The sequence below is a fragment of the Podarcis raffonei genome, chromosome 11 (assembly GCF_027172205.1).
Source record: "Podarcis raffonei isolate rPodRaf1 chromosome 11, rPodRaf1.pri, whole genome shotgun sequence".
In the NCBI taxonomy this organism is placed as follows: domain Eukaryota; kingdom Metazoa; phylum Chordata; class Lepidosauria; order Squamata; family Lacertidae; genus Podarcis; species Podarcis raffonei.
The window spans coordinates 29,475,296-29,502,486 of NC_070612.1; the positions used below are offsets into that span (position 1 = coordinate 29,475,296).

General features: G+C 39.9%; 1 protein-coding gene and 1 long non-coding RNA gene across 10 annotated transcripts in view; one reads left to right on the plus strand and one right to left on the minus strand.

The window, feature by feature from the left end:
• Window positions 1–1,915: 1,915 nt before the first annotated feature.
• Window positions 1,916–2,700, minus strand: LOC128423518 (uncharacterized). Its single transcript, XR_008332781.1, has 2 exons — window positions 2,593–2,700; window positions 1,916–2,231 (listed from the first exon to the last, which is right to left on the minus strand). It is a non-coding gene; the product is annotated as an uncharacterized LOC128423518 (long non-coding RNA).
• Window positions 2,509–27,191, plus strand: part of ANKRD31 (ankyrin repeat domain 31) — a 48,246-nt gene continuing 23,563 nt past the window's right edge. For 6 of the 9 annotated variants that reach the window (XM_053408734.1, XM_053408737.1, XM_053408739.1 and 3 more), the window contains exons 1-9: window positions 2,509–2,676; window positions 11,681–11,712; window positions 13,556–13,599; window positions 14,987–15,547; window positions 19,831–20,096; window positions 20,391–20,527; window positions 23,048–23,230; window positions 24,460–24,602; window positions 26,114–26,258. In XM_053408734.1, the coding sequence (XP_053264709.1) occupies window positions 2,573–2,676; window positions 11,681–11,712; window positions 13,556–13,599; window positions 14,987–15,547; window positions 19,831–20,096; window positions 20,391–20,527; window positions 23,048–23,230; window positions 24,460–24,602; window positions 26,114–26,258 (1,615 nt within the window). In that variant the 5' untranslated portion in view covers window positions 2,509–2,572. Of the gene's footprint in view, window positions 2,677–11,680; window positions 11,713–13,555; window positions 13,600–14,986; window positions 15,548–19,830; window positions 20,097–20,390; window positions 20,528–23,047; window positions 23,231–24,459; window positions 24,603–26,113; window positions 26,259–27,191 lie in introns of those variants that run through there. The other 3 variants (XM_053408735.1, XM_053408738.1, XM_053408742.1) reach the window with 3 other exon arrangements.

The following is a 27,191-nucleotide window of genomic DNA, read 5'->3' on the forward strand; positions in this document are numbered from 1 at the left end:
AATTATTATAATTATATAGCACCTATAGAAAAACAGAGTAGTTACCAACAGTGTTAACTGATTTTACTACTGCATTTTAAAATTGTTGTAACCTACCCTGTGACCTCAAAATGGTAGTTACTTGGGCTTTGTTTAAGGAAATAAATAATAGTGCAATCCTAGTCATGTCTGTTAGAGAAATAAGTCCTATTGAATTCAAGGGACTGACTCCCAGGTAAGTGTGCTTAAGACTGCAGCTTGGTTAGTAGTTGTATGCCACTTTTCCGTATACATTACACTCAAAGTAGTTCAACAAAGCACAATAAAAGGCAGATCTGAAGATACAGAAACAGGGTAAAACCCTCTAGCCTGGGTGGTGAAAGGCAGTCAGAGAAGCTATTTCCTCTGGCCACAGTAGTCATACTTAAATATGGTTAATTTAAAAAAAAACAACCCGACAGAAATTGCATTGCACCTGCGGGATTTGATTATATGTTCTCTGTCACAGAGTATTTTGAGAAAACTTGAATTGTGCTGCTAGAGTTGAAATCATTTCAACCATTTGAAGAAATACTTAGGACAGAACTAATATTTAAAATGGAGCTCAACATTTTGCCAACGTTTTGGTTTTGAGATTTTTTTTGGTTTGGCAGGGTGTGCTGGAGGAGACTCTTGAGAGTCCCATGGACTGCAAGAAGATCAAACCTATCCATTCTTAAGGAAATCAGCCCTGAGTGCTCACTGGAAGGACAGATCCTGAAGCTGAGGCTCCAATACTTTGGCCACCTCGTGGGAAGAGAAGACTCCCTGGAAAAGACCCTGATGTTGGGAAAGATGGAGGGCACAAGGAGAAGGGGACGACAGAGGACGAGATAGTTGGACAGTGTTCTCGAAGCTACCAGCATGAGTTTGACCAAACTGCGGGAGGCTGTGTAAGACAGGAGTGCCTGGCGTGCTCTGGTCCACGAAGAGTCGGACACGACTAAACAACAACAACAAACAGTTTGATAGTTGTTTGGCAGACAGAAAATTAGTCTAATTTCCATGCCACTAAAGGCTCCACCTTCTAAGTTTCTGCCTTCCAAGTGCTCTAGAGTATCTAAAGGCAGGGAGATGATTATAGGTGTGGAACTGGTTTTATTTTAATTTATATATATATAGTTGGAACAAATGTAGGAAAAAGAAAGCCCTGAGTTAACCTGAGGGAAGCTGAAGTTCACAATCTGCATACAGTATACTAGGGAAGTCCATGTGTGGTTACCAGGCAAGGACTTTTCTACAAGTTTGCATGTATATTTGTTTTTTATACTGAAGAAAATAAAATATTTTACAAATAATACAAATGATGATTGCTCCAGGTTAAATGGATTAGGGTAAATGCTTGAAGTCCAAAGTATTTTGTTATGCATCCAGATTCTAGCAATAAAATCTGACATTAGGCCAATGCACACAATCTGTTTCTGAGTTTCTTTTTCAGTAATCCACCCATACTGAATTGAGGTGTGGTAAACCAGTGGCGTGAATCAGCTACGGCAAATATAAGCTGTTGACTGCATTTTCTCAAAAAAATGCATGGCACATGAAGAGATGACTTATGATTCATAAACCATCTCTTCACATAACCAGTTTGCCGTAGCTACAGCAAAGTTATGAATAAAAAAGCTTCTGTGCTTTTATGCAGAAACTGAGCAGGGGAATGATTTCAGGGCATAAATAAGAGGGATGTGGGGGGAAAGGCTTTGCCTGTTTAGGTCATGTAGCTGTTCAAGGAACAGAAGCTATGCTCCAAAACTGTGGCAACGTTTGATGCGCAGGGAACAGAAGATGAAAAGGAAAGCGTGGAAGTGATTTTTTTGAAATTAAAATACAAGGTACTGGCCTACATCCAGTTTACCTGCAAATCAGCCCTGTGTCCCTGAACGCATTTAACGCCCTATTAAATGCATACCTTTTTAATTGTATTTCAGCAGCGGAAGTTAAGATTCAGAAATCTTGCCAAGTGATCTCTCTCGGCTGGCAATCGTCCCCGTGTTCTGCCCAGCTAATGGGTAGCACTTTCTCATCTCTTACTCGTTTGTAATTTATTTGTTTTCGTTATAAGCGGCCGCCTTGCACAGCTACCTCTTTATCGTGTTTTTAATAGTCTTTTGGGAGCCGAGCAGAGTGACTGGGCAAACTCAGCCAGATGAGTGGGGTATAAAATCATCATCATCATCATCATCATCCCAAGTCCTTTCCTCCTGTAAGGTGCTCTGGAAAACAGCAACAACGACACGTAAAGTAACTAAATAAATACGTGTTTCCGGATGCCCTTTCGCTTGACACCCTCACCACCACCACCCCAATGCCCGCACGATACACGCTCCTTGCCTTAGTCAGGGACCAGGATCTTGCGCGAAGGACTACGACCCCCGAAATGCACCGGGCCTCCCCTCAGAGAGTCTCGAGGGGCGGAAGTGTTGCCTGAGGAGAAGGCGGCTTTCGGTGGGGCGGGGGCCCTGTGGTCGTCTGCAAGGAGGGGGAATTGGCTTCGGGCAAAGAGCAAAAGTCCCTGAGAGGGAGTTGGGGGGGGTGAGGGGCGTAAGTAGCAGCCATGTCGGAGGGAGGCGGCACCTGCGAGACCGACAGCGATGAGACGATAGTGGAGGGTTCTGTCCCTGAGAGCGACGGGGACGAAGAGGAGCTGCTTGCCAGGAGGTGACACACACACACACACACACACACACACACACACACACACACACACACACGTTACAATTAGTTGTGCAAACACTTAACAGAGGCGTCACAAGTCACCCTCTGGGGCTGACTGTAAGTGTTTGAATACTGGCAAAGGGCGTGTGGCTACTCAGAAGTAAGCCGCTCTGAGTTCAGTGGGGCTTGCTCATCTGGTATAGGATTACAGTTGGTCCTGTAATAAAGGCCTCACGTTGACCAGGATATGCCAGTTGCTTCTGTTACTCATTCAGATGCATGGTAAAATTAATGGTGTGTGTGGCCCTTCCGCCCATATAACCGTGCTAAATGACTGCCTACTCTCTCCTCCACATAACACCCCAAACTGAAAACAAAAGTCGCTTAAGGTCCTAAGCATACAACCACCCACCCCTGGGATTTCAATGTGCTTTTTTTAGGTCCCTTATTTGGAAACAGTCTTCAGTCAAACGGTTCAGGTAGGGTTCACTATAAAAATGGCAATTAAGGTTCACTGAAGGTGTGTCTTGCAATCCTTGCCTCCTCAAGTTCAGTTAACGAATATAAAAGAAGGAAAGGGTTTGTGAGATCAATGGTGTTGGGGGCATAGGCAGCCGGTGCAATCCCTCTCCCAACACCACACGTCACTATTTCACAAATAACAGTATGTCTTGTGAACAGGGCTTCTTTATCAAGCTCCTGAATCTATATGGGGTGGCAAAATCTCAGAGGTTTTTGGCAAGGCCTGAGCCACTAACCTCTCTCTTACCTTTACCACACTGCAGTGGAAATGTGCTCTAAATACCACATTTCCTTAAAACTTTCATATCAGTCTAGCTACCGGTAAGTTCTTGGCAGGAGTAAACCCAGCATATCCTCCCTTTTAAATAAATAAGTAAATGATATACAAATATTTGGTTCTCAAGAAACAGGAACATAGTTTTCTTTCTTTTCCCCCGTAAGATTTTATTAAAACTTTTTTTGTGATACAATAAAACAAAAGGAATGAACCTAGATAAAAACAAAGAGAAAAGAAAATTCAGAGTCCTGACTCTTAACCAGTGCTTTTTTCAGGGGGTGCGCAAGGGTACCAGCACCTCTTTTTTAGTTGTGTGGCACTTATTGTAATATCATCATGATGAGTACCAGCACCTATTTATCTAGGAAAAAAATCATTGCTCTTAACCCTTATCTCACACAAAAAACATAGTGGACCCTCCCAGCTCTCACCTGGGAGTTTTCCTGTCTTCTTCCAGTCACTCACCCTGGGAGGTCTTCCCTTCCCTGGCTCTTATCCAGGGTCCTTCCACCCATCCATAATCTTCAAGTGTGTGTAATCCTGAACCCCAATAACAGCCCAGAGCAGAGGACATCATAGTAAAGAGAGGGAGAGAGAAGAAAAAAGAAGAGACGTATACAGTGGTACCTCGGGTTAAGAACTTAATTCATTCCGGAGGTCTGTTCTTAACCTGAAACTGTTCTTAACCTGAAGCACCACTTTAGCTAATGGGGCCTCCTGCTGCTGCCGTGCCGCTGGAGCCCGATTTCTGTTCTTATCCTGAAGCAAAGTTCTTAACCTGAAGCACTATTTCTAGGTTAGTGGAGTGTGCAACCTGAAGCGTATATAACCCAAAGTACCACTGTATAAGAAGAAGAAAAAAGTAGAGAAAAAATATAAAGGACTTATGATTTTCCGTTTGTCAGTTACATAGAAGAAATTATTTATCCTGTGTTGTCTGCTTACATTCCCAATCTCCTGAGGTAGAATGTAAAATGCATCCAGTCAGATATCCAAATGATAATTTCAAAAACAAGAGCTTTCTTCAAACAAGGATTCCTGGGATTCAGACTAGGATAGTGGTATTTTAAGAATATCAGTGAATGGCAATTAATAACTAAATTACCTTTTAGTTTGTGCACAAGTAGTAAAGGGGTGGAATTTTTGTTTTATTTTTAAGTGTAACTTATGTGAGAATGTTCCAGGTTATTTTAAAGAAGTACATATTTGCATAGGATAGTGAGAACAGTTACATAAGTATGAATTTTACTAATCCTGAGGGTGTGGTTACTGAAGAATGTTGGATTATGTTAACTGAGGAATGTAATTAACTATGTTATCCATTTTCATAGAATCATAGAATTGTAGCATTGGAAAGGACCTGAGGGTTATCTAGTCCAACCCCCTGCAATATAGAAACCCTGCCCACACCCGTCCCTGGGTGGACTTGAGCCACCAACTTTCTTGTTAACAGCCAGATGCACTGACCCATTGCACCACTGGGGGGGTCATCATTTTTTCAAAAAGAAACAAGTTATGTACTTCATGCAAATATGAAACAAACAAATAAATTTGCTGCTTTGCATGAAAAGATATATATTTCATTTCTGTATGCCTTGTAAAACATGGAATTGTGTAGACTAGTGCCTGCTGTCCTGGTTTAGGTACTGTATCTATGCATGTCCTTTCATTAAATTACACTCTTGGAAATATCAGAGTTTGAAGACAGTGTGCAGGTGGACATTTGTTTGTTCTTATGTAAAAAACTGAGTCATAATTCCATTTAGAAGTGGCATTGATCCATTATTTGAATATTGAGCTAGATTTAGTTTATTAATGTCAAATCCAGATCCAGCAGAACTTTATTTTGACCAAATTCTGCTATTAGGATAAATATAGCATAGTTTTATGATAAATATAGCATACCTTGAATCATAGACTTGAATCATAAATTCATAGAGTTGCAAGGGACCCTTGGGATCATCTAGTCCAACTCCCTGCAATGCAGGAACATTCAGATGTGCCTTATGGGGATCAAACCTTCAACCATGGCATTCTCAGCAGCACGCTGTAATCAACAGAGCTACTATATGTGTTAAAATTCACATACTCATAGATTGGTTCATGATTAAAATATTTTAATTAGATTTTTTCTACTTTGATCACCTAATCAGGACCAACCCAAGGCAACTTGCTTCTTGAGGCAAATGCTAAAGATAGTGCCCTCTGCATTCTACATGCAGAAACCAATTGATAGGCAGTTCAATCTTACTTTATTATGAACTAACAAGGTGCGTGTTTTACTGCACTACAAGACAGCAGGCTACAATAGGGAGTGCAGGGCAGTATGTGGGGCACATGCAGCTCTTTCCTCCAACACTGTGGTGCTGCTTGCTCACTGCTCCACCTGGTGTCTTTTCACTTCCCACTCAAATGCTGTAAAGCAACAGCGGCACCATAGCTACTACCACCACCAACATGTATCATGTGAGCAGAGCAATACATATGTGATGCCTGATGGAATGCCTGCTCACCTCATTAGGGGTAGGGGTGCCAACTTAAATAAAATATTGGGGGGGCAGGTAAGCCCCGCCCTGCATAATTGATCATAACACTGGGCAACAATTTTTTACTTTTTGAATGTTGTCTAGATTTCTACAACTGATTTAGGGTATTTTTGCACTGCTGAATCAGGAAATGGCATCCGTTTCTCTCCATCAGGTCAGGTTTTTGTGCTATGTTGATTTGAAAAAAATCAAATCTTGTGACAAAATCAATTACATTTTTGTGGCATTATCAGCTGATTTTTGTCAACACATATCATCCTAAATATGTTTTTAAGAGAAAAAAATGTTTTCCCAACAACATATATTGATTACCTGATAGAAACATCGATTACTGTAAACTGAATGGTGGGAATTGATAAAGGTAAGTACACGTAAATTGCATGTTGCTTCACCTTTTTTCAAACATCAGGGCTTGAACTTCCGTTTCTTGGAACTCCTGGAATGCTCAGCGGCAGGGAGGTCTTTCTTCAGAGTCCAACAGTAGTCAGCCATCATGACTGCGTCCCAGCGACCCTGATACCTGGTCTCCATCTCTTTCATGTCCTGATGGAATCTCTCCCCCTGCTTGTCACTCATTGAACCCAGGTTCTCAGGAAACCGGTCCATATGTGAAAATAGGTAGTGCATCTTGATGCTCATGTTGCAGCCCAGGTTTCTGAAAGCAGTCAGCATGTTGTTGACAAGTTCTGCGTAGTTTCTGGCCTTATTGTTGCCAAGAAAGTTCTTCACTACCAGAACAAATGCCTTCCACGCTTCCAGTTCCACTTCGTTCATTGAGTTTCCGAACTCTGGATCTCTGATGAGCTGACAGATCTGAGGACCGTCAAAGATGCCAGCTTTCAACTTCTCCATGTTCAATCCTGGAAAAGCCTGGCACAAGTAAGTGAAGCAGTCACCATTCTTGTCCAGAGCCTTGGTGAACTGCTTGATTAAGCCGAGCTTGATGTGCAGCGGTGGGAAGAGTATTCTGTCTCTGTCCACCAGAGGGTCGTTGATGATGTTCCTTTCTTTGCAAGGTACCAATTCCTCCCGCACAGGCCAGTCCTTCTTCGTGTAATGCTGAGCACGGTCCCTACTATCCCACATGCACAGAAAACATGGGTACTTGGTGAAGTCAGATTGTTGTCCCAACAAAAAGTTCACCATCTTCAGGTCAACACAAATAAACCACTTATGCTGATCATAACCAATTTTCTCCAGCACATACTTCACCGCTTCATAGTTGTCCTTCAGTGAGAACTATGTGAGCCAGGGGTATAGAGGCAAACTGGTTGCCGTTGTGTAGCAGAACACATTTCAGTGATCGCTTGCTGCTGTCAATGAACAGTCTCCAATCTTTGGGTTCGTACTGTGGCACTCCAAGCTTGAGCAGAAACTGAGCAATATCTGCACAGTACACCAAGTCCTTCTCTTCCGAGAAAAAACGGAGGTACTCTTGATGCCTGTTGCGGAAGAAGCTGATGCGAGCACTGTCAGAGAGGAGGTTTTTTCCTTCAATCTGGATGCCAACAGTTCGGCAGAGTCCTTTGACAATTCTTCGTGGGACGGCTGCCCCATTAACTTAGTTTTGATCCCCCAACTTTATGCTTTGCTGCACCAATTTATGGAAGATTTCGAGGTTTTATGACTTCAAACTGATTCCTTTTCGACATAATCACCCAGAACTATCGGACCTGAATACTTCTTGTCATTAAAATAATCATTTCCAATCAAAACAATTATTTGACATGGCATTTTACCCCCACCAACTTCTTCTAAAATGCTCCACACAAGCGTACATGTGAACAAAAATGTAAAAAAACGACATGTGGCCATAGCTCAAAAACTTGACCTGATTGAGCAAAACCAATGTGATTTTTGGATTCAGCGCATCAGATTTGTCCTAAATCAACTGAAAAAACGCAGACAACAAATTTGTTGTTGACTAGTGTAATATGTAGTACATGCATACCATTTGAATGCCAATGTCCATCAACGTGGGGCAGCCCCCCCAATATTTTATTGCAAAGAGCAAAGGGACATCGACCCCAAGGAGTTGGCTCCTATGATTATGGGTATTTCCCATCATTGCTGTTTCTGATATGTTGGGAAACATCTCACTTGCCCAGTCCAGCAACAAGCAAGCATCACTACTGGTGGGTTGCTGGCTCAGTAGGATAGGAATGGTGGAGGGGGGAGGACCCTGGGGAGTGGTTGTGGGGGCTACTCACACCCATGGCACCTCCTGCCTGGGTTGGTTGTATAGCTGTCAACTTTTCCCTTTTGCGAGGAATCCTATTTGGAATAAGGGAATTTCCCTTAAAAAAAGGAAAATGTTGACAGCTATGGTTGGTTGTCTCAATCTAATGGTAGGGCTGGGGTTTTTTTAATTTAATGCATAAAAAAGTTAGCTGTGATCAATGTGTTGTAGCGGAAGAATAAGAACCTCCTCCCCCACAACTGAAAATAGTAGCAAAAGACACAGTGGAGAAATGGATCTAAAAGAGCAAGATTCAGGAGATACTACATTATATACCGTATTTTTCGCTCTATAAGACTCACCAGACCATAAAACGCACCTAGTTTTTGGAGGAGGAAAACAAGAAAAAAATATTCTGAGTCCCAGAAGCCAGAACAGCAAGAGGGATTGCTGCGCAGCGAAAGCAGCGATCCCTCTTGCTGTTCTGGCTCCTGGGATAGCTGCGCAGCCTGCATTCGCTCCATAAGACGCACACACATTTCCCCTTACTTTTTAGGAGGGAAAAAGTGAGTCTTATAGAGCAAAAAATACAGTATATAGGATAAGATAAATTCCTTTTAAATACAAGAGAGATAGCATCTCTTGTTCCAAGCTGGGGCAGGTTATTGTGTTCACCACTCAGGTGTGGCTTCTTTTAATAATAGAAATATTGAACAGGGAAGATTTATTACTATAGGTTCTGTATTAAATATCAGATGGTGTGACATCTGTTAATGTGTTCAAGGGTGTAAGCAGATGTTTTCTGCGTTACATCTGCCAGAAATTGCATCAGAATGAATGGATGTACTTACAAGCAGGGTTTAATTAAAATCAGAAAATTATGACATTAATCCAATAATTACAACTTTCATCTAAAAATCACCTGATCATCTAATTTTGCAATTTTTCATGCAATATAACTCATCAAATGGGTTGGGCTGTTGAAATCCTTTAGATTTTTCAGTTGCATAATTATGTTACTTAATCTTAATTACAGGTTGTTAAGTACAAAATGTACATTGTTCCAATCTGTCCTGGTTCCTTCAGTCTCCTCACCTGGTTGCTACTTATTCCTTCAAACCTTGCTAAGCTTCACTTAGACTTACAGTCTAAAGATGATGCTTTCTCATTTTTCTGTCTTGGTTTCCTTAACTGACAACTCTAATAAGTATTCTTCAAGTCATCAATATAATCTGATCTTCATAGAATCAAGGGAACCATGGCTTTCACAAATTGCCTGGTTGTAGCCCTTATCCACCCAAGAATTCCATGTTGGCCAGTGAGCAAGCTGGTGGAGGATGGATGGAACTCATGAGAGAGCCCTTCTCTGTCAGTCCACTTTGTTTCTGTTCTAGCCATGAGAGAAGAAAAGCCCCTTCCTATGCAAATTCATCTGAAAATGCACAGTGCTAACCTCTTAGCAGACTGATGACTTTTGTGGGTTTATTTCCAAGGCTGAATTAACAACCATGCAGAGACATAACAAAGAAAGATCTGCCATTGAAACCAAGAACTGTTTAGTTGAGATTCTTGCATTGCAGGGGGTTGTACTAGATGACCCTTCCAGCTCTACAATTCTATGATTATATATTATCTTCTTCCCGCTGAATGTTCTGGCTGCTGCTGTCACGGTCCCCTCCTCCTCCCGTTGATAGATGCTGTCTATGGCTTGTTGCCTGATGCAAGAGGTGGTTGCATTTCTTCCATCTCTGGTACTCCACTGTGGTGTGGTTCCTTTCCTTGCTCAATCACCTGCCCGCTCACTACCACCGCCACATCTTCCTGAAAAAGAAAGTGCTTGCAGCTGGATGCCTGTGATGGAAGCAAACAGTATAATGCTCCCACCTCAGTCAACTGGCTGTGGGCTGCTTCATTCCCCAACAGGTGGAGGAAGCAGTAGTTAAAGCATAAGCCAGCAAGGAGTAGCAGGATGATATTCTAGCATTTGCTTTGCTGGAATACTGTGGGCACACATACTCAGAGAGAGAGAGCTCAAAATGCATCCACAGTGCTTTGTGTTTCTTTTTATATTTTGCCCTTAAATGCTTGTTACAGAAGTGATAGAGAACAGTTCACTTCATATTTATAAAATGATTTCAATGGACATGAATAAGTACCTCACTCCTTTGCAGGAGTAAATAAAACCAGAATGCCTTATTTTTCTTTATCAGGTCTGAATCTTGCAAATTAATTTCTAGATATCACCATAACAGGCTATTTAGAAATAGAGAAGCTACATTTTCAAGGTCATGTGTTTAGGTCATGGAGCAGGAATTCTAATAGCTATCTCAGTGCTAGATGGCTTTTTGATTGCAACTTTGCCTTCAGTTTTGCCTTGAGCATGTGCCCTTTGTGGGTTGTTATTTTTTAACTGTTTCTGTATTCCTCCTCTGTATTCCTAATCACACACATTTTTTTCAGAAGGAAATTCACCATGCTAACCTGTTTCTCAGATACTGAGAAAAATATACGGACAAACTCAGTGCTTTTTGTCTTGTGGTGTGCACTGATATACAGTACCAGCACCTCCATCCCCCTCAGAGCCTTGCACCTTTCCCCCAAAGCCCAGGAAGCTTTTGCCTGGCTTAGGGAAGGAGGCATTATGTTCTGGCAGGGTCTGAGAGCCCTCCCACCTCCTTCCTAAAGCTTGCCCAGTTTTGGGAAGGAGGCAGGAGGGCTGCAGGATCCCTCACACCCCCCCCTTCTCAAAGCTTGGGAAGCTTCTGCCCAGCTTAGGAAGGGAGGTGCAATGCTCTGGCAGGGTCTGAGAGCCCTCCCTTGTAGGCTGAGTACTAGCACCTTTTTTCTAGAAAAAAAGCACTGGACAATCTACATCTTTCATTGAACAGCCCAAGCTTCAGGACTGTAGTCAGAGAGATGGCAAAGGAGGGCTCTCGGACCCTGCCAGAGCAATGTTTTGTTATCAGCAATAAAAAGATAATGATAGATTTGAGGCTTTAGTTTTTTTATTTGAGTAAGAAATAACATCATTTTTCTAAAGCCATACTGGTAATTTGCATGTGTCATTATATCAGCCACCTGTCACGCACCACCAAGTGCAGAATTGGATGGAAAAAAGTTAGAACTGATTATTTTTTTACAGCCCAATACTGTGCATGTTTGCTTGGTAGTAATGCCTACTATACTCATTGGGACTTACTCCCAAGTAAATGTGATTACAACTGTAGCCTTAGTCTCCCTGATTTCAACTTTTAAAGTTTTAGATAACATACGTATGTTTTGTTTTAGAAATAGTGCCTTTTAAGCACTTTAGAAATCCTGATGATTTCATGCATTTGTGTGCAACAAATTGTTTCCATACATTCATCATTATATCACCTGTAAATAAGTGTGAAGGATCTGAGTAAAACAGAGATTACAATCAAGCCTAAATCACCCAAACATGCAAAGTTAATTAATGTTATCTGTTCTTTTCCTTTCTAGAGCTATGATAAACTGTCCCATCAGTGTTACAGGTATTTGCCAACTTGATCATTCACCAGCTGCTACTGTACATGGATGATACAAGCTTTTTATCTGCATGTTTATGTAATGGAGAGTAACTTGTTTAAGTATAGTTATTACACACAAAATAGTTATTGCAGAAAATATCAAACAGATGCATCTATATACAGCACAGTAAGGAACTAAATGGCTTTTGGAGTTTCAGTCTCAGAAAGGAGTTTGTAATTGGCCTCCCACTGTTACTTTCTGTGCAGTGGTTTTACCTAATGCCTATTAGCGTGGTCACTTAGAACTTCACAAGGCAGTGCAGTCCATTAAGAGGAAGGTTACCTAAATCCATTGTGAAATGATTTCTTCCTCCCTCCCACCCTGCCCTCATATTGCATCCCATAATTCTGGATTTGAACTAAATTGCCAGAGCAGAAGACTCATATATAGATCACCTGGAGGTACCTGTTCCCATAAGCCCTATTCAGGTTAAATAGGGCTTAAACGAGGGAGGGGTTACATACACAACCCACCCCCAATATATACATCCATTTCAGGCCCACCATTTAGCACCATTTGAAGGAGGATTCTAAGTGCATTTGGGTGAATGTGCTTACAAACTTCCCTGCGATCAGGACCCTTGATAATGCAGAGCTCCTAATCAAGAGAAGAATTGTAAGCACACTCACTCGTAACATTCCCCCTTCAGACTTTCATGCCGAACATGGGAAGTTGTGAAGTGGAACAGGTGCATATGGGGACATTGGGAGAGCGCCATGAGCCAAACATCTAAATAGTGCTGTAGCTGCCTTAGGACAAAGAGAACATACTTTCAAGTTCATAATTACTTTCATTCAAGGTTAGATGTTAAGCAAAATAACATACAAAAGAATGTTGGTGAATAAAATGGGAAAGTCTGCAGTTTGTAAGTTTTATAATGGATTGCACAAAGTACTTCAAGACTTAATGAGATTCAACCATCTTTGGCTGCAGGAAGATCTTATTTCATATAGCTATATAAAAATGTACACACTGCCTTTTTAGTACACATATTTTGCACAAGACTGATTACTTCTATTAAAATCACAATGTAGAAAATAGCAACAATAGTAGAAATATAATAAACACAATATATCAAGCACACATTAAAGGTATGCCAGTGACATCAGCGAACTTGTGAAAGGTTCCTTTTGTTATCCCTTTCAAAATAGAAAAGCCATCCATCAGGTCCAAATTAGATGTTACATAGAAATTCCATGATTGACACTCTCCACGCCTTTTTCTTTCTTAAGAAATGAAAGTTCCAGTTTGCTTGGGGATCAGTCCTTGTGGGGAAGTCTAACCCTTTGCCCCTGTTGTCAGTGGTCAGATCCAAATCACCCTCCCCCCAGAAGGTGCTATTAGTCATAGAGGGGGAAATGTAGAGGCACATAAATTGTGCCTGTAAAGGGCAAACTAGACACATTTTTTTGGTTATGTAAATAGCAGCCACAGGCAAGCTTGAGCAGTCTTGGGGCCATAGAGAGTCCATAGTCCTGATGACAGTTACCTCTCTGAAGCTGTTATTTGTATTTCAAGGGATGCTCCCACTGGTGCAAGGGGAAGCTTCTGGATACAAGTTCTGCTTGTTAAGTTACAGATTAATTTTAGATGACACACTAGGTATAAAGTCAATAGAAGCTTTATTGTGAAGGGAGGCTATGCTTTCCTCATAGGTGGTCAGAAGCTCTTTTTCCTTCAGTTCCAGGATGGCTAAATTTGGTATTTACTGTTTTCCCTCAAAGACCATACTATGTTTTAAAGGATATTCAAAGTGATATGCGTTGAAAATAAAGTTTAAAATTCACTTATTTGCTGTTGTTTTAGGTTTAGATTCTGAAGTGGCTGGATTTCTGGAAACAGACAGAAATGTAGGTCTGTTAGTGTCTCCCTCCACCCAAATTGTAACTATATAATCTCTGTTTTTCAATTAATTTATGCCTCATGGAATTCCCCCTTCCCCCGTGAAAGCCTATGAACATGTTTTCTCCAGATATTTATTACATAAATAAATAAATAAATAAATAAATAAATAAATAACTCTAATCTTAACAAAGATGTCATTTCAAACATTCACTTTGAGCTTGAGCTTGAGCTTGCTGTTTTTATGCAAATTAACCAGCATGCCCATAGGATGTGTATAATGATACAGTGCAGAAGTTATTGTGATACAAATTATTACACCATACAAGATTGTGAAAGAATGTAACAGGTCAGACTTGCCAACAGAGTATGCTGAGTATTGAAAATGCACTTTTGTAATTTTCCTGCAGTAGCTCCATTGGTTCTATTATGAGCACTGAACTAGATGTGATATTAATTGCATGAATGAAATTAACACACAAAATTTTTCTTATGTAACTAGCAGCCTTGGAACCTTGGGGAAGGGAAGTTTAATGTGTTCAGCAGCACATTGGAGAAAGCAAGAAGATTATTGGAGCCCGCCATATTGGCTGTGCTGATGCTCTAGTAGTAGACCTCCAATTGTACTAAAGAAAACAGTTTTTCTTCAGCTTTTTTTACAGTGGGTTATATATGTTTTCTGGGTGGGTTCCCAGGCTAATAACAGGACCAGGCTTTTAATTTATTATTTGGTATTGTGTTGTGGTACTTTATGATGTGGAGCACTCTGATATTTTATGTAATTGGGCATATAGAAATATTTTTATCAATCAATTTATTTTTTGCATTTATACTTTCCCATTAACTCACTCCTCTGGGGAGTTTTCAACGTTATGAAAAATAGAAAATACAAGACAGAGAAAATTAAAATAAAATAAAATAAAACCAATTTTTAAGCAATACAAAGCCATCTAAAGGCCAGAGAATATACATAGCTTCAGCAGTACAACTGCATCAAATGCCTTCATGTCATAAGAAAAAATATAACAATGAATGAATGATACTGAGAAAAACATTTAAATGTAAAAGACTAATAACGAGTAAAAGTTGGCTGTAAGCTCCCTGGAAGCAGACTGAGGGATCATAAGAAACCATTAAAGTTTTTAGCAAAGTGTAGCAGGGTAAACCCTTTTTCTTTAAGTATCTTAAAACTATTATGTAAATATGCAGTCTAGAAAATTGTGCACTTTTGTCTCAGATTAAAAGAAATATAATAGAACTGGGGAAGGTAAAAAAACAGCTATTTAAAAAAGCTATTTTAAAAAGAGCTATGAAGAGGAAGCAGCATTTTCTTTGAAGAAAGCTTTGCAAATGTGTGCTTTTGAGTGTTAAATTAGCATATGTTTTTATCATTAGCTTCCAGAGACTTTAAATGTTGAAGTGTCTCCAGAAATAAGCCTTCTTTCTGGTATGGATGCAATAGAGGATTCAATTCCACAAGATACAGAGATGTCAGAGGTTTTTCAAATTGTCAGTAAGGAAGATATGACAGAAAACCATCCATTTCTTGAAACAGTGCAATCAAGTATAAGTGTAGATGAAACAATGGCTGTGGAATTTGAAGATTTGATGGAACCACTTGATGATTCTGAGACCCTCAAAATGCTTGACATATTGGAAAATCAGGATGGTGCTATTTCTATGGCTAGGTCTGTAAATAAGGAGAGCAATGCCCTGCCTGTAGAGCTTCTCACAGCACTGAACTCCTTGTCAGAATCTGCAGCAGCATCTGTCTGTCAGCCAGAAGGCAAGGGAAGTTGGTTCATCACCGCAGACAAACAACCGACACCAGACCAAACAGATGGTGATTGCACACAAATCACAGCTATAAATATAAAATCTCAGCTTCATATAAAACACCTTGAAGAAACAGAAGCTTTAATGGTGACCACATTGCCATATCCTTCAGAGGAACAAGTATGTATACTTTAAAGTTGAAATGTTGGTTTACAATTTATATTCACATTAATGTTTATTGAAATGTTAACTTGCTGTTTATATTCACAAAACCATCTTATACCCCAAATAAGCCTGTTGTTTGTGTATAATATTCCTAGGTAAGTGGTGTATGTTTTTATTACCTTGCCTCTCATTAAAGTTGCATACTGCCATTGTTAGGATAAGCAACGTCGCTTCTTCCCTGCTGTCTTGTACAACAGTGATACCTGCATTGTAAAGCCATCTTATTATAAGTTTACAGTTTGCTCAACCAGCCTTCTCTTTCTGTTTCTCCCTCTGCAATCCACTGTACCCCTGACAACCCTCTCCCTGGTGTGTGCGTGTGTGTGTGCGTGTGTGTGTGTGTGCATGCTCCTGAACAGTGAACAGCAATGGGGTATGGGGCTGCAGTGGGAAGGAAGAATAATCCCAAATCAGATGGAAGAATGTTATTTAAGTGAGAGCTTTGCTGACACAAGAGTCCTCTGGTTTTCAGGTGATTCCCTCTCTCACTGCAGCTTCATATGACATGGTCCACACTTGTACAGTACATGGAGCTGCAGGAAGGAAGCAGAAGAGCAGCTGCCTTCCACTATTATTTTTAATTATTATTTATTAAATTTATATATTGCCATTCATCTGAAGATCTTTTCTTAGCATCCGTCTCTATTGAGAGACAACAATGCGCCTCTAGGGGTGAGGTCAAACTGCTGGAGAATCACAGCACCTGCTGTGGTTGAAGACTGGTAACCAGAACATTTAGCACCAGCTTGGCTGCTGGAGTTGCAGGAAGGTGGCATACAAGACACGGTTCAACCATTTTACTTCATTCCAAATTTGTCTAGGGTTTACTCCTTAGCCTTTTATTTCCCTAAGATGCCCCACAAGGCAGCGGGTATCTGAGGATGGCTTATACCATTGGTCCATATAGCTCAGTATTGTCTACACTGATCGGCAGCATTGCTCCAGTGTTTCAGACTGAGGGTCTTCCAGCTCTACTTGGAAATGCTAGATATTGAACCTGGGACTTTTTGCATTTAAAACAAAGACATTGTAGTCCCTCTTACCAAATGAAGTGCCCTTCAGACCCATTTCCTCCCCAGAAGCTACTACAAGGAAGTCCCCACCAACCTCAAGTGCAACTGAAGGTTCTTTGGTGACCAGGACATTTCGTCTTTCTTGATAATTTGCCTTTGCATGTTTGTTTCTGGTATGTATGTGTGTATGAAGAAATGTAGGTTGTGCATCGTCACTAAACAAATCCATAGATTGATTACATTTCCTCTGTATATCAGTACCGACAACTTCCCATTTACATGCATTCAAGGCATATGTGACCATTCCTGTTGCACAAAAAGGCATAAAAACAGTGTAACAATCTGATGAGCCTTTGCAAATGCAATCCCATAAGCCCTTGTGCAAACTGGTGGTTTGGAGGGTGTTTGCTGGCTTTTTCAATGGTGTTCACGCAATTTCACTTAAACGTGTGGTGCCTCCGAACACAACCCCCGTGTAAATGGGGAGCTGTCTTTATATCAAAACACCAATTTCCAACCCCTCTCTTTTGAAAGAGTGTAAAAATATTTTTAAGGGTCTACTGAAACAGTAATTGAGGGAATAGGAATAGAGAACACCATTGCTCATTGGTTTGAAAACATGCCCCCTTGTGTATATAGTCAGCATGGCTTCTGCGTTAAATGATATTATTGTGTGATAAAAGGTAAAGGGACCCCTGACCATTAGATCCAGTCGTGACCGACTCTGGGGTTGCGGCGCTCATCTCGCTTTACTGGCCGAGGAAGCTGGCGTACAGCTTCCGGGTCATGTGGCCAGCATGACAAAGCCGCTTCTGGCGAACCAGAGCAGCGCTCGGAAACGCCGTTTACCTTCCCGCTGGAGCGGTACCCATTTATCTACTTGCACTTTGACATGCTTTCAAACTGCTAGTTTGGCAGGAGCTGGGACCGAGCAACAGAAGCTCACCCCGTCGCTGGGATTCGAACCGCTGACCTTCTGATCGGCAAGTCCTAGGCTCTGTGGTTTAACCCACAGCGTCCCTTGTTTGTACAATTGCAAACTGCTGTGTATACTGTGAAAAAAAATAACCCTTGTGTGTTTCATAGGGTGTGTGTATACACAGCCCCAGAACAGACAGATGAAACTACTTTTTCACACCGCACATAGTTGAACTATGAAACTTGCTCCCGCAAGAGGCAGTGATGGCCACCCACTTGTGTGGATTAGACATTTTTTAATGGAGGGTAAGACTATCAGTGACTACTACGCATGATAGCTGTGTTTTGCCTCCACTGTCATAGACACTATCCCCCTGAAGAGCTGTTGCTGGGAATCACAAGTGGAGAGAGTGCTGTTGCATCCAGGTCCTGGTTGTGGGATTTCCATAGGCCACTCTGAGAGCAGGATGCTGGGCTAGATGGGCCTTTGTTCAGATCCAGCAGAGCTCTTCTTACATGGTTACACTCAATGGAACAGCAATTACGCAGACTATAGGTATCAACAAGGAAAGAAGCATCAGAGATTTTCTCCCCTTGGTTGCTTCAGGGAATGAGGAAGATAAGTAGCAGCAGAGCACTCAGATTTCTGGAACTTACATCATTTACAAATGCGAAGTCTGATAACTGGTTTGTGCTAATTTTCATTGCATAGTTCTGTTAAAGAGTTCTAAAACAAGCTTAACTTGTTGATTTATGTTGCTTGAATTGGACAAGGTTGGTGGCATGACATTCAGTAGGATATATCAGCAAACACTGGTTAGGAGAAGGATGCAACGTTGCACAACATTTCCAGTTAGTAATAATTGATAATCAATTTTAACAGCCAGAACTGCTAGGCTTATGCCATAGGAGGAGTGCTTGCATCTAAGGCAGGCCCTTTAGATGTTGTTTGACTCTGATCATCGCTAACCACTGCCCATGCTAGCTGGGACTAATGGATGTTGGAATCCATCAACCTCTGGAGGGGTACAGGTTCCCCATTTCTGTTTCATTAGCATGCTCTTTTAAGTGACTGTAGCTCAACTGCATCTGTAGTTCTAAGGTGCCATAGCACCATTTGGTCGTACTAGAAGATAACTCAGAAACAGTAAAATGCAGTGGCTCACCTTCTAAGTGGAGTTAATAGTCAGAGCTATGTTGGACCTGTTTTAAAAGATTTTCACTGGCTACCAGCTTTGTTCCTGTCCACCCTTCGTCACCAGTATGGATTACCTTTGCAGAGAGTGGGACAAGGGGAGTACGACTTCTTCATCTCTCGTTGACATATGATACCATCAACCATGAAATCGTCCTGGTCCAGCTCCAGGAAATGGGAATTGGGGGCACTGTATTACAGTCATTCCAAACTTACCTTCAGGACTGAATCCAGAAAGTAGCATTGAGAGTGTGCCTTTTGACCCCCTGGCAGCTACATTATGGGGTAACCACATTAACTGCAATCAACATTAATGTCTAAGAGATTCTTACCTTCAGAAGATTCAACAGGAAAGCTGTTGTCAAATCTTGCAGATGTAGTCACAGTGCTAGAAACCCCTTATAGATAATAGTATCATTCTTACGCACGTTAAATAGTTATGTGAATAAAAAATAACTGAAAATTGCTACACCTTCTTCACAGTTTCAAAAGTTATTGTTCATAACATCTGTTTTTTGCATTAAATAATCATCTGCACTGAAGCTATATGCATACAGAGAAGTAGAAGATTCTTTCTATAAAATATTTTACCTTCTAAAGTAATTGGGTATATGAAGGAAATGCAATGTGATATTCTTCCCCCCCCCCCAAAGCCCCATCCAGCTCAAGGAAGAAACACAGGATTGTGTAACTAGAAAAAGCACCATTCTTCACATACATTGTATAGCTCAGTTATCTCTTTTCTTGTGAAGGAAATGACATCTAACCTTTATCAGAAAAATATAGGGGTTACGGTAAGAGGCTGTCTCATTATAATTTGACCAAACTTATGTTGCTTGTCCTGGAAGTTCTCTAAATTTCACAGTGAATTCATTGTTCATACTTTTAAAACAGAAGTTTAAATACATATAGCTGTACCCAGGGTTGCCATATTTCAGTGGGTTTTCCTGGACATTTTTCTGATTTACAAAAATTCCACCCAGACACTATTTCTGACGACGAATCCCAGATATGTCCGGGAAATCCTGGATGTATGGCAGCCCTAAGATGTACCAATATGTTTTACTGCCCTACTAATAATTTTGACCTCTTTTATAATTGTTATTTCACAGATTGGCTTTAGTCAGAATATGCACAAATTAGTCCATTCAGACCACCAGAATATTTCCTCTCGTGACAGACCAGCTGAAAAAGGAGATTCCATTTTAAAGGATAGCAGTTCATGTGAACAAACTATCCAGGTTGCTTCATGTACATTAAAGAATTCAGCACAAAAAAGGAAGAAGCTTACTCTAAATGATACTGATCCTACTTCTAGTTGTCAGTTTCTGGAAGGGATGCATCAGAATATACACAGTTTTGAGGCTCAAACAAGAGAGTAAGCTAATGGTTTTCAATATGATATAAATTTTTTACAGTGATTAATGGGAAAGCTTATATTAAATATAACATTTTTACCACTTTGAGATATTTTATATAATGTGTTATGGAAATGGAAATAATAAATAAGTATATCCTGAGGAGGTTAAAAAAAGTTTCCATGTGAAGTTTGAGTGAGACTAAATATACAGTTTTCCTTATCCTTTTCAAGAAAAATGTTTTAAAATATATATGGACATCATGCAGAGTATAGAGAAATGCATTTGGTAATTTAAAATGTTTTGTTTGTCAGCAGATCTGACACTAAAAATAAGGAAGATGACTGTTCACAGATGGGAACTGTATTATGCCACTTCTTGACTACAGATACAAATACCTGTACTAAAGTTGAGCAAGTGAGGAAAAGTCAGAGGATTGCCAAGAAAAGAAGTAAGCGGTTTTTTTTATCTTCTGTAGCCTGAAGGACATATCCTTCCCCCCTGCTAAATATGTCACTGTGGCAAAGTGTCCCAGTTCATGTTACCATTTCTGGGCATTAACAGAAGCTCTGCGTCCATTGCTATCAATTCTCTGTCTTGTACTGGGTTGGAAGAAACTATTGCAACCGAACGTGGAATTTAATTAGAGCAAGGGACACCTTCATTTTCTAAGTCTAAGCAAGGAGGCTTCACTGGCATTTCCCCTTACTCAAATCTAAAGGCCAAAGTACATGCAGTTTATGCTCTGCATCAAGCAAATGTTTAGTTTGGCCCTCAGTGTTAAGGTCATGTTCCTCAATATTACCTCAGGTTTGGAGTAGGGAATAAAATTTGATTCAGATAAAGGTGAACCTACCTAATTTGCGCTTTTTAAAACAATATGCGATCAAAAACGCCTTCTTTTGAAATTCACATTTCTCTTAATTTTGCAGTGTTGTTCTCCACTTTATGTGTACGATAATGCTATTACTAGGGTAAAGTGTACATAAAAAGCCATATACTGGTGTTAGTAATGTACAAAAACGAATTGCAAAACTGTGTGTATTGGGCAAAATTGTGCATATTAAGAGAAATTCACACTTAAATGTGAATGAATTTCAGTGAGGACATTTTAAATTTTGTTTTGCAAACTGATGTGGAAATGTGGAGAAAAGAACTTAAGGCTACAAAAATGAGAAACTGAAAGAAACCAAAATTGATTGATTTGTCCATCCCTATGCCAGATTCAATTTCACCACATCATCCTTATTGAGTAGAAAGCTTTTAGGGCTTGGGCATGCAGTTTGCTTCTTGGCCATTAGAGTCAGTTCCTATTAGTTTTAGAAGACATTTTTTAATTGGAGCTGCATCAGCATTTGAAATCCATGATCACTTGGTTGGGCATGAAGTATTCATAATGAGGGGGGAAAACATGTTTGCCTATATGAGTTGGCGCTGTGGGGAACTTTAGTTGGTTGGGAATTCTCCACTGTATCCATTTATATCACACACACACATTTTAAAATATTAAAAGTTGCATATTTATCATGTAGGATACACATACATACTAAAACAGCATTATGAGTCCGTTCTGCAAATACTACTACTGTCTTGGTTTGTACAATAAATCTGCAAGTATCAGGAAGTAGTAATTACAAGTTAAAAGCACAATCCACTGATACATGACTTCTTGTTATCCAGCAGAGGGCAATGGTTATAGTACTTAGTAACTTTGGATTGGCAATTGGAAGTTTTGCTTTAATTACCGTACATGTATTTATTTAGTATGTATGTGCATGTGCCATCTTGTAATTTTTTTTAATGTGTGGGGCAGCTTATAAATAAAATCAATGTATTTGCTAAAACAAATAAGCTTAATTTGTTGCCTGCTGTTCATTATACCCTTTCAAATGTTTGAAACATTGAGTTTAATATGCATATTGTGTTAAATATGCAACTCAGTTATGTGATATTAAATACATGAGTAACATTAGTTGATGAGTTAACTTTTGTATTTTGAATAAATTATTATTTATTTATTAAATTTCTGTACTGCTCTTCATCTGAAGATCACAGGGCAGTTTGCAATATAAAAACACAAAAATGCATACTGTAATAATAAACCATAACAATAACCCCAATAGGTAAATGTCTTCCTTCCTTCAACTTTTATTCAAGAAAACAAAATGGCTTTGTTTACTGTTCCTTTCCATTCAGAATGTTATTAACAATTCAGTTCTAGGCATGTCTAATCAGAATTGAGCCCCAATGAGAGGTAAGGTTTTGCACTGTATTTTTTATATATATATATTTTAATTGGAAATTGTATTTTTATCATTTACGTGTAAGCCACCTTGAGTGAGTTTTACTCATAACCAGAAACACTTTAAATAATATTTATAAGAAAAATACTCCTTGGGTAAGTGAGTATAAAATAATCATTTTTATTCTTTTATTTATTACTCCTACTATACCACAAAGGTCTCAAGGGAATTTACATTTATGTAGATTGCAGCATGTCTCCATTGTCTGGTATAGGCTATTTTTGCAGCCATAACACTGTATGTAGTTTGTTCACAATCCCTCTTAAGATATTTTGTCTATGGCATTAGGGACATGGAATTCAGCTCTGTTACAACTTCAGATATATTTCTGTAATTAATGATACATTAGACCAGAGCTTTCCAAACTTTTCATGTTGGTCACACACTTTTTAGACATGCATCATTTTGCGACACAGTAATTCAGTTTTACTAGCAAACTAGAGGTTAAACGAACCCCTTTCCAGCCCTGGCAGGAGTGCAGTAAGCATTTGCATGGCACATCTACGCCCTGCAGCCAACACACTAACATGTCACAACCTACAGTTTGGAAAGCTCTGCATTAAACCATGATTGACAGGAACAGATTAATACGATTAGATTAGACAACACTAAGCAACCTGCAATATTTTTTGCTTATTGCATCCTTTTGTTTCGTGTATATTTCTCAGGGAGGCAAGCCACTTGGAACAGTTCCTCTAACTCCTCGTATAACTACATTTCACTATCCAAAATCAATAGAAGAGACAGATTTGGTCAGACATTATTGCACAGAGCTGCTGTGGAAGATGACCTAAATGGTTTACGTGCAATGATAAAAGCTGGTGGAAATGTAAATACTCAGGATTGTGCAGGTGAGCAGAATCTCCAATGTGAATTTCATCCAATGATGAAATAATAATGTGTAATAATAAACTTGAGCAAGGCACAACTTAATGCTAAGCATGTTTACTTATCATGTGTTCTGTGATATGCTAGTTTTACAGTATAAGTAAGTGCTTAGGGCTGGGCCTGTAATTTGTGTTAACTACCATTTTGTGAAATGGTAGTTAACACAAATCATCTCCTGCTCATTCCAGGAGAAAAGGGGGAAACTCTGGGAAATTGAAACCAAACATAACTGTGCATGAGTTCTGGTTAGTGCATGAAGGGGTTCAGATCAGAGAGCTGTGTTCCTAGACTCAACTAGGTCATGCCCCCACCTCCGATGAGGGAGGAAATGAAGCTTCTTCTCTTTCCTTTCCTCACCCTCTTTGTGCCATGTACCAGACCAGGAAGGACATGTCTGAGCTTGCTGCAATCTCAGATCTCATACTTGAAACTATAGTCTGTATTGTGTACCTAAGTGTATTCTACCTGTGTTCACCTAGCTGCTGCTTGGATCAGCACATGAATCATACCTTTGGATTTTGTAAGTAAAACCTTAAGTAAAAGTTAAGTAAAGTAAAGTTAAGTAAAAACTTAACAGTGTGTGGTCTGTTAATTTTCTCATTGCTTTCCTGATGGGCATGTGGAAATATGCCTTCAGCAGCTCCTGCCTATCCTTCAACCTCCGGAATTTGAAGGAGAAATGTGGGAGGGGGTGTCTGAATGCTAGGATGTTTACAAAGCACTGTTCGAAAGCACCATGGTTTGCTCTGAAGTCCTAATAATCAGGGCTTTAAAGGGAAGCATCACCTGATATCACTATGAGATCAGGTCATTGACGGTGGGCGGCCCCAGCCACCTGTCAGCTTCAGTCTGTCCGCAGTTGGGGAGATAAAGATTTGGCCCTCTGGCCAGAAAACTTCCTTCACTTTATTTGCACAGACCTTTTGGTCTGTGCTTGAATGTCTCTCACAGAATTAACTGTCTGTTGGCACCTTTAGCCACCGTAGAAGTTCTAAGATATACAATAGGTTGCTAGTGTTCCATTCATCCCCTTTCCACTACCTAAATCCTCAAAAACCACTCGTAGTCTCCAGGAGGGGAATGTTTTCTGGCCAGAGGGAAATGCAAGTCATTAGAAAATAATCCTATAAAATATATGGCCTAAATTCTAAGAAAGGAACACAAAAAAATAAGTATTTTTTTGATGCCACAGGTTGGACTCCACTGCATGACGCCAGTCTGGCTGGATTTTGGTGGACAACAAATGAGCTTTTAAAAGCAGGAGCTGATGTTAACTGTAAAGGAAGTGAAAAAATAACACCATTACACGATGCAGTTAAAGGTGGTCACTATAAGGTAATGCTTCTGTATTTGAAAATACTTTGCAAATTATCTTCTACAAAAAGCCACAAGGAAAGCCATTGTTTTTCCTTCTTAAAGGCACAGATGCTATTGTTTTGGGGTGCTGCTGCAGTGGAAGCTGCCTACCATGAAAAACCATGTGACAAGGACCAGGAGGCAGAGATTAAAATAGGGAAAACAAAGATTTAGAGGCCTGGTCTGGTCCATTTGTTTTTATATATGTATTGGTTTGTCTGCAAAAAAAAATTAGAGGGTAGCCCATCCCCAAATAATTTCTGGGTATGGAAAGTAGTTATAAAGAAGCTTTGTTATCTCCTGTTTTGAGCTCTTGACTTGCACCATCTAGTGGAAAAAAGAAAGAAATAACTGTTTGTCTTGATTTTTCAAATGCTTGAGAAGGTCCAAGAGTTCTCGTATGCAATAAAACTTCTGCAAGATTTGCCATCATTTCTGTTTGAAGATCTGTTTAGCTGTGGAGAGTCCTTATCTGTCTAAAGCTGTTCCCAAGTACTAGGAGTCTTTAGTTCGCTTCATTATATTTAAGAAATGCCCTTTCCTTTCCTTTCCTATCCTATCCTGTCACAATTGGCATTCCTTCTTTCTTTGCATGTATTTTGCTAATTTTATTATAATTAACTGTACTGTACTTAGAAGATTGGGGGGTTATTTATTTTAGACATTCAGTAAGACATCTGTGGAATGTAAACATAGACTAAATTGATCCTGTTTGTCTCTTCTAAAAGAGCTTACATATTCCATTAGTCTTCTGAGGTGGTATTCAACTGAGTTTCACCCAGAGTAAACCCACTGAAATTACTTGACCTAACTTAGTCATATTCATTAATTTCAGTGGGTGTCCTCTGAGTAAAACTCGGAATACCACTTCTGATTTGTAGATTTCTTAAACAATCTACCATATTTTACAAAAATTGTGTGAGTTTATTTATGACAGTGTTGTAACCACTCCTTTTTTGGTTTTTGCTGACAGTGGCAACGATGTTTAAATTTGATTTTAGGGATCTAACAAGTCAGAATGCTGCACAAGCTTAGTGGTGTCCAGAGCCATGGAATGTTGAGAATGTCAGTCTTCAGGGACACCCCCCTTCCAAGTACATAGTAATAAAGTGCTCAGGCTCTAAAACCAACTCCTTTCACATTATAAGTGCAGTGCAGGAAGGTTTCATGAAGATGAAACAAAAGCCTGTGTGTTTTTTGCTGAAACTTCCTCCTCTCTTCATCAAGTTTAATAAGCACTCTTGTTCCAGGCTGTCTGAGCCCCAGACAGAACCATTTCCGTTAGGGGCTGAGGATGAGCTGCAACATTTTGTTGCAGGGTCCTACTTGCTCATATTATATTTGTAACTGCTGTATAAAATTGCAATGAGCATCAGCGACTTTGACTTTTAGTTGCTGTGGAGCGACACCTGTGGCTGTTCTGTATGATGAGTGAGATACGGAAAGTGTGAAAGCGTTAGGAACAAATGTCGAAGCATCTTTACCTCTAGGTGGCAGAGTTACTACTTTGGTATGGAGCTGATCCACTGTTCAAAAATGAGAGAGGGAAGAGTGCTTTAGAAGAAGCAACTGACATGCCTATGAGGAAACTACTTGCAAGTTTTATAGCTAAATCTAGAAGAAGGTCAGCATCAGGTAAGAAAGAGCTATATTTAGACTGACACTCATTCACAAAGGAACTACGAGAAATGTTTTTACTCCAAATTTGAGATTTGTTCTGTATGCAGATAGGACTTTGTCAACATAGCTTCGCCAGAGCACTGGAATATAACAAAATGACATATGTATACAGTATTTGTGTTTTGGATTAATTAAACAGGAATTGCTGTCAAGTGACACAGTCAATTTTACAATATATAGGGCATGCATTCTTGCAAACTTCAGTGGAAGCAAGATTTTTTTCTTAGCATTTTTAATGTTACAAATCTAGTAATGTTTTCTTTGAATTTTGTTCCTCTATGGCAAGCATCAAGCTGTATCACACAGCTCCTCCAGATATGAGTAGCACTTCCAATTTTTGGTAAATAAAAAAAAATCTGATCTCAAATTCATATTCATGGAATAAAAAAAGCTGATGTAAAATTGTTGAACAAATCTTGAACCATGATGAAGTTCTGAAATTGGTGTGTGTATTGAAGGTAGCTAGAATCATACATTGTAAGTGTGAAGCAGCTGTAACATTTTATTTTGATCTGTGCAACTTTGTAACATGTGTGAAGATCTGACACATTTGATTCATTTGTTCTTTGAAAGCTCAGCAATGATTGGCAGAATGATAACACTAGAGCAAAACATGGCATCCACATTCAACAAATAGCCCCCAAAACTCCCCTCCTTCTGAGTCTTGAATGTCCACAGATAGAATGGCTACCAACAGGCAGTTTCCAAGCCTGAGAGTCACAAAGGTCATCTTGCATGGTGAGGGTCATTGTGCAGCAGCAACAAAGTGGGGCAGCCAGCAATTTAACAAAGCCATGGGAATATTTAAGACTGAGGGCTTTAATTCAATAACATCCTGAGCTCCACCCTTTGTACAGCTGTTGGTCATCTGAGCTAACACAGTTCAGG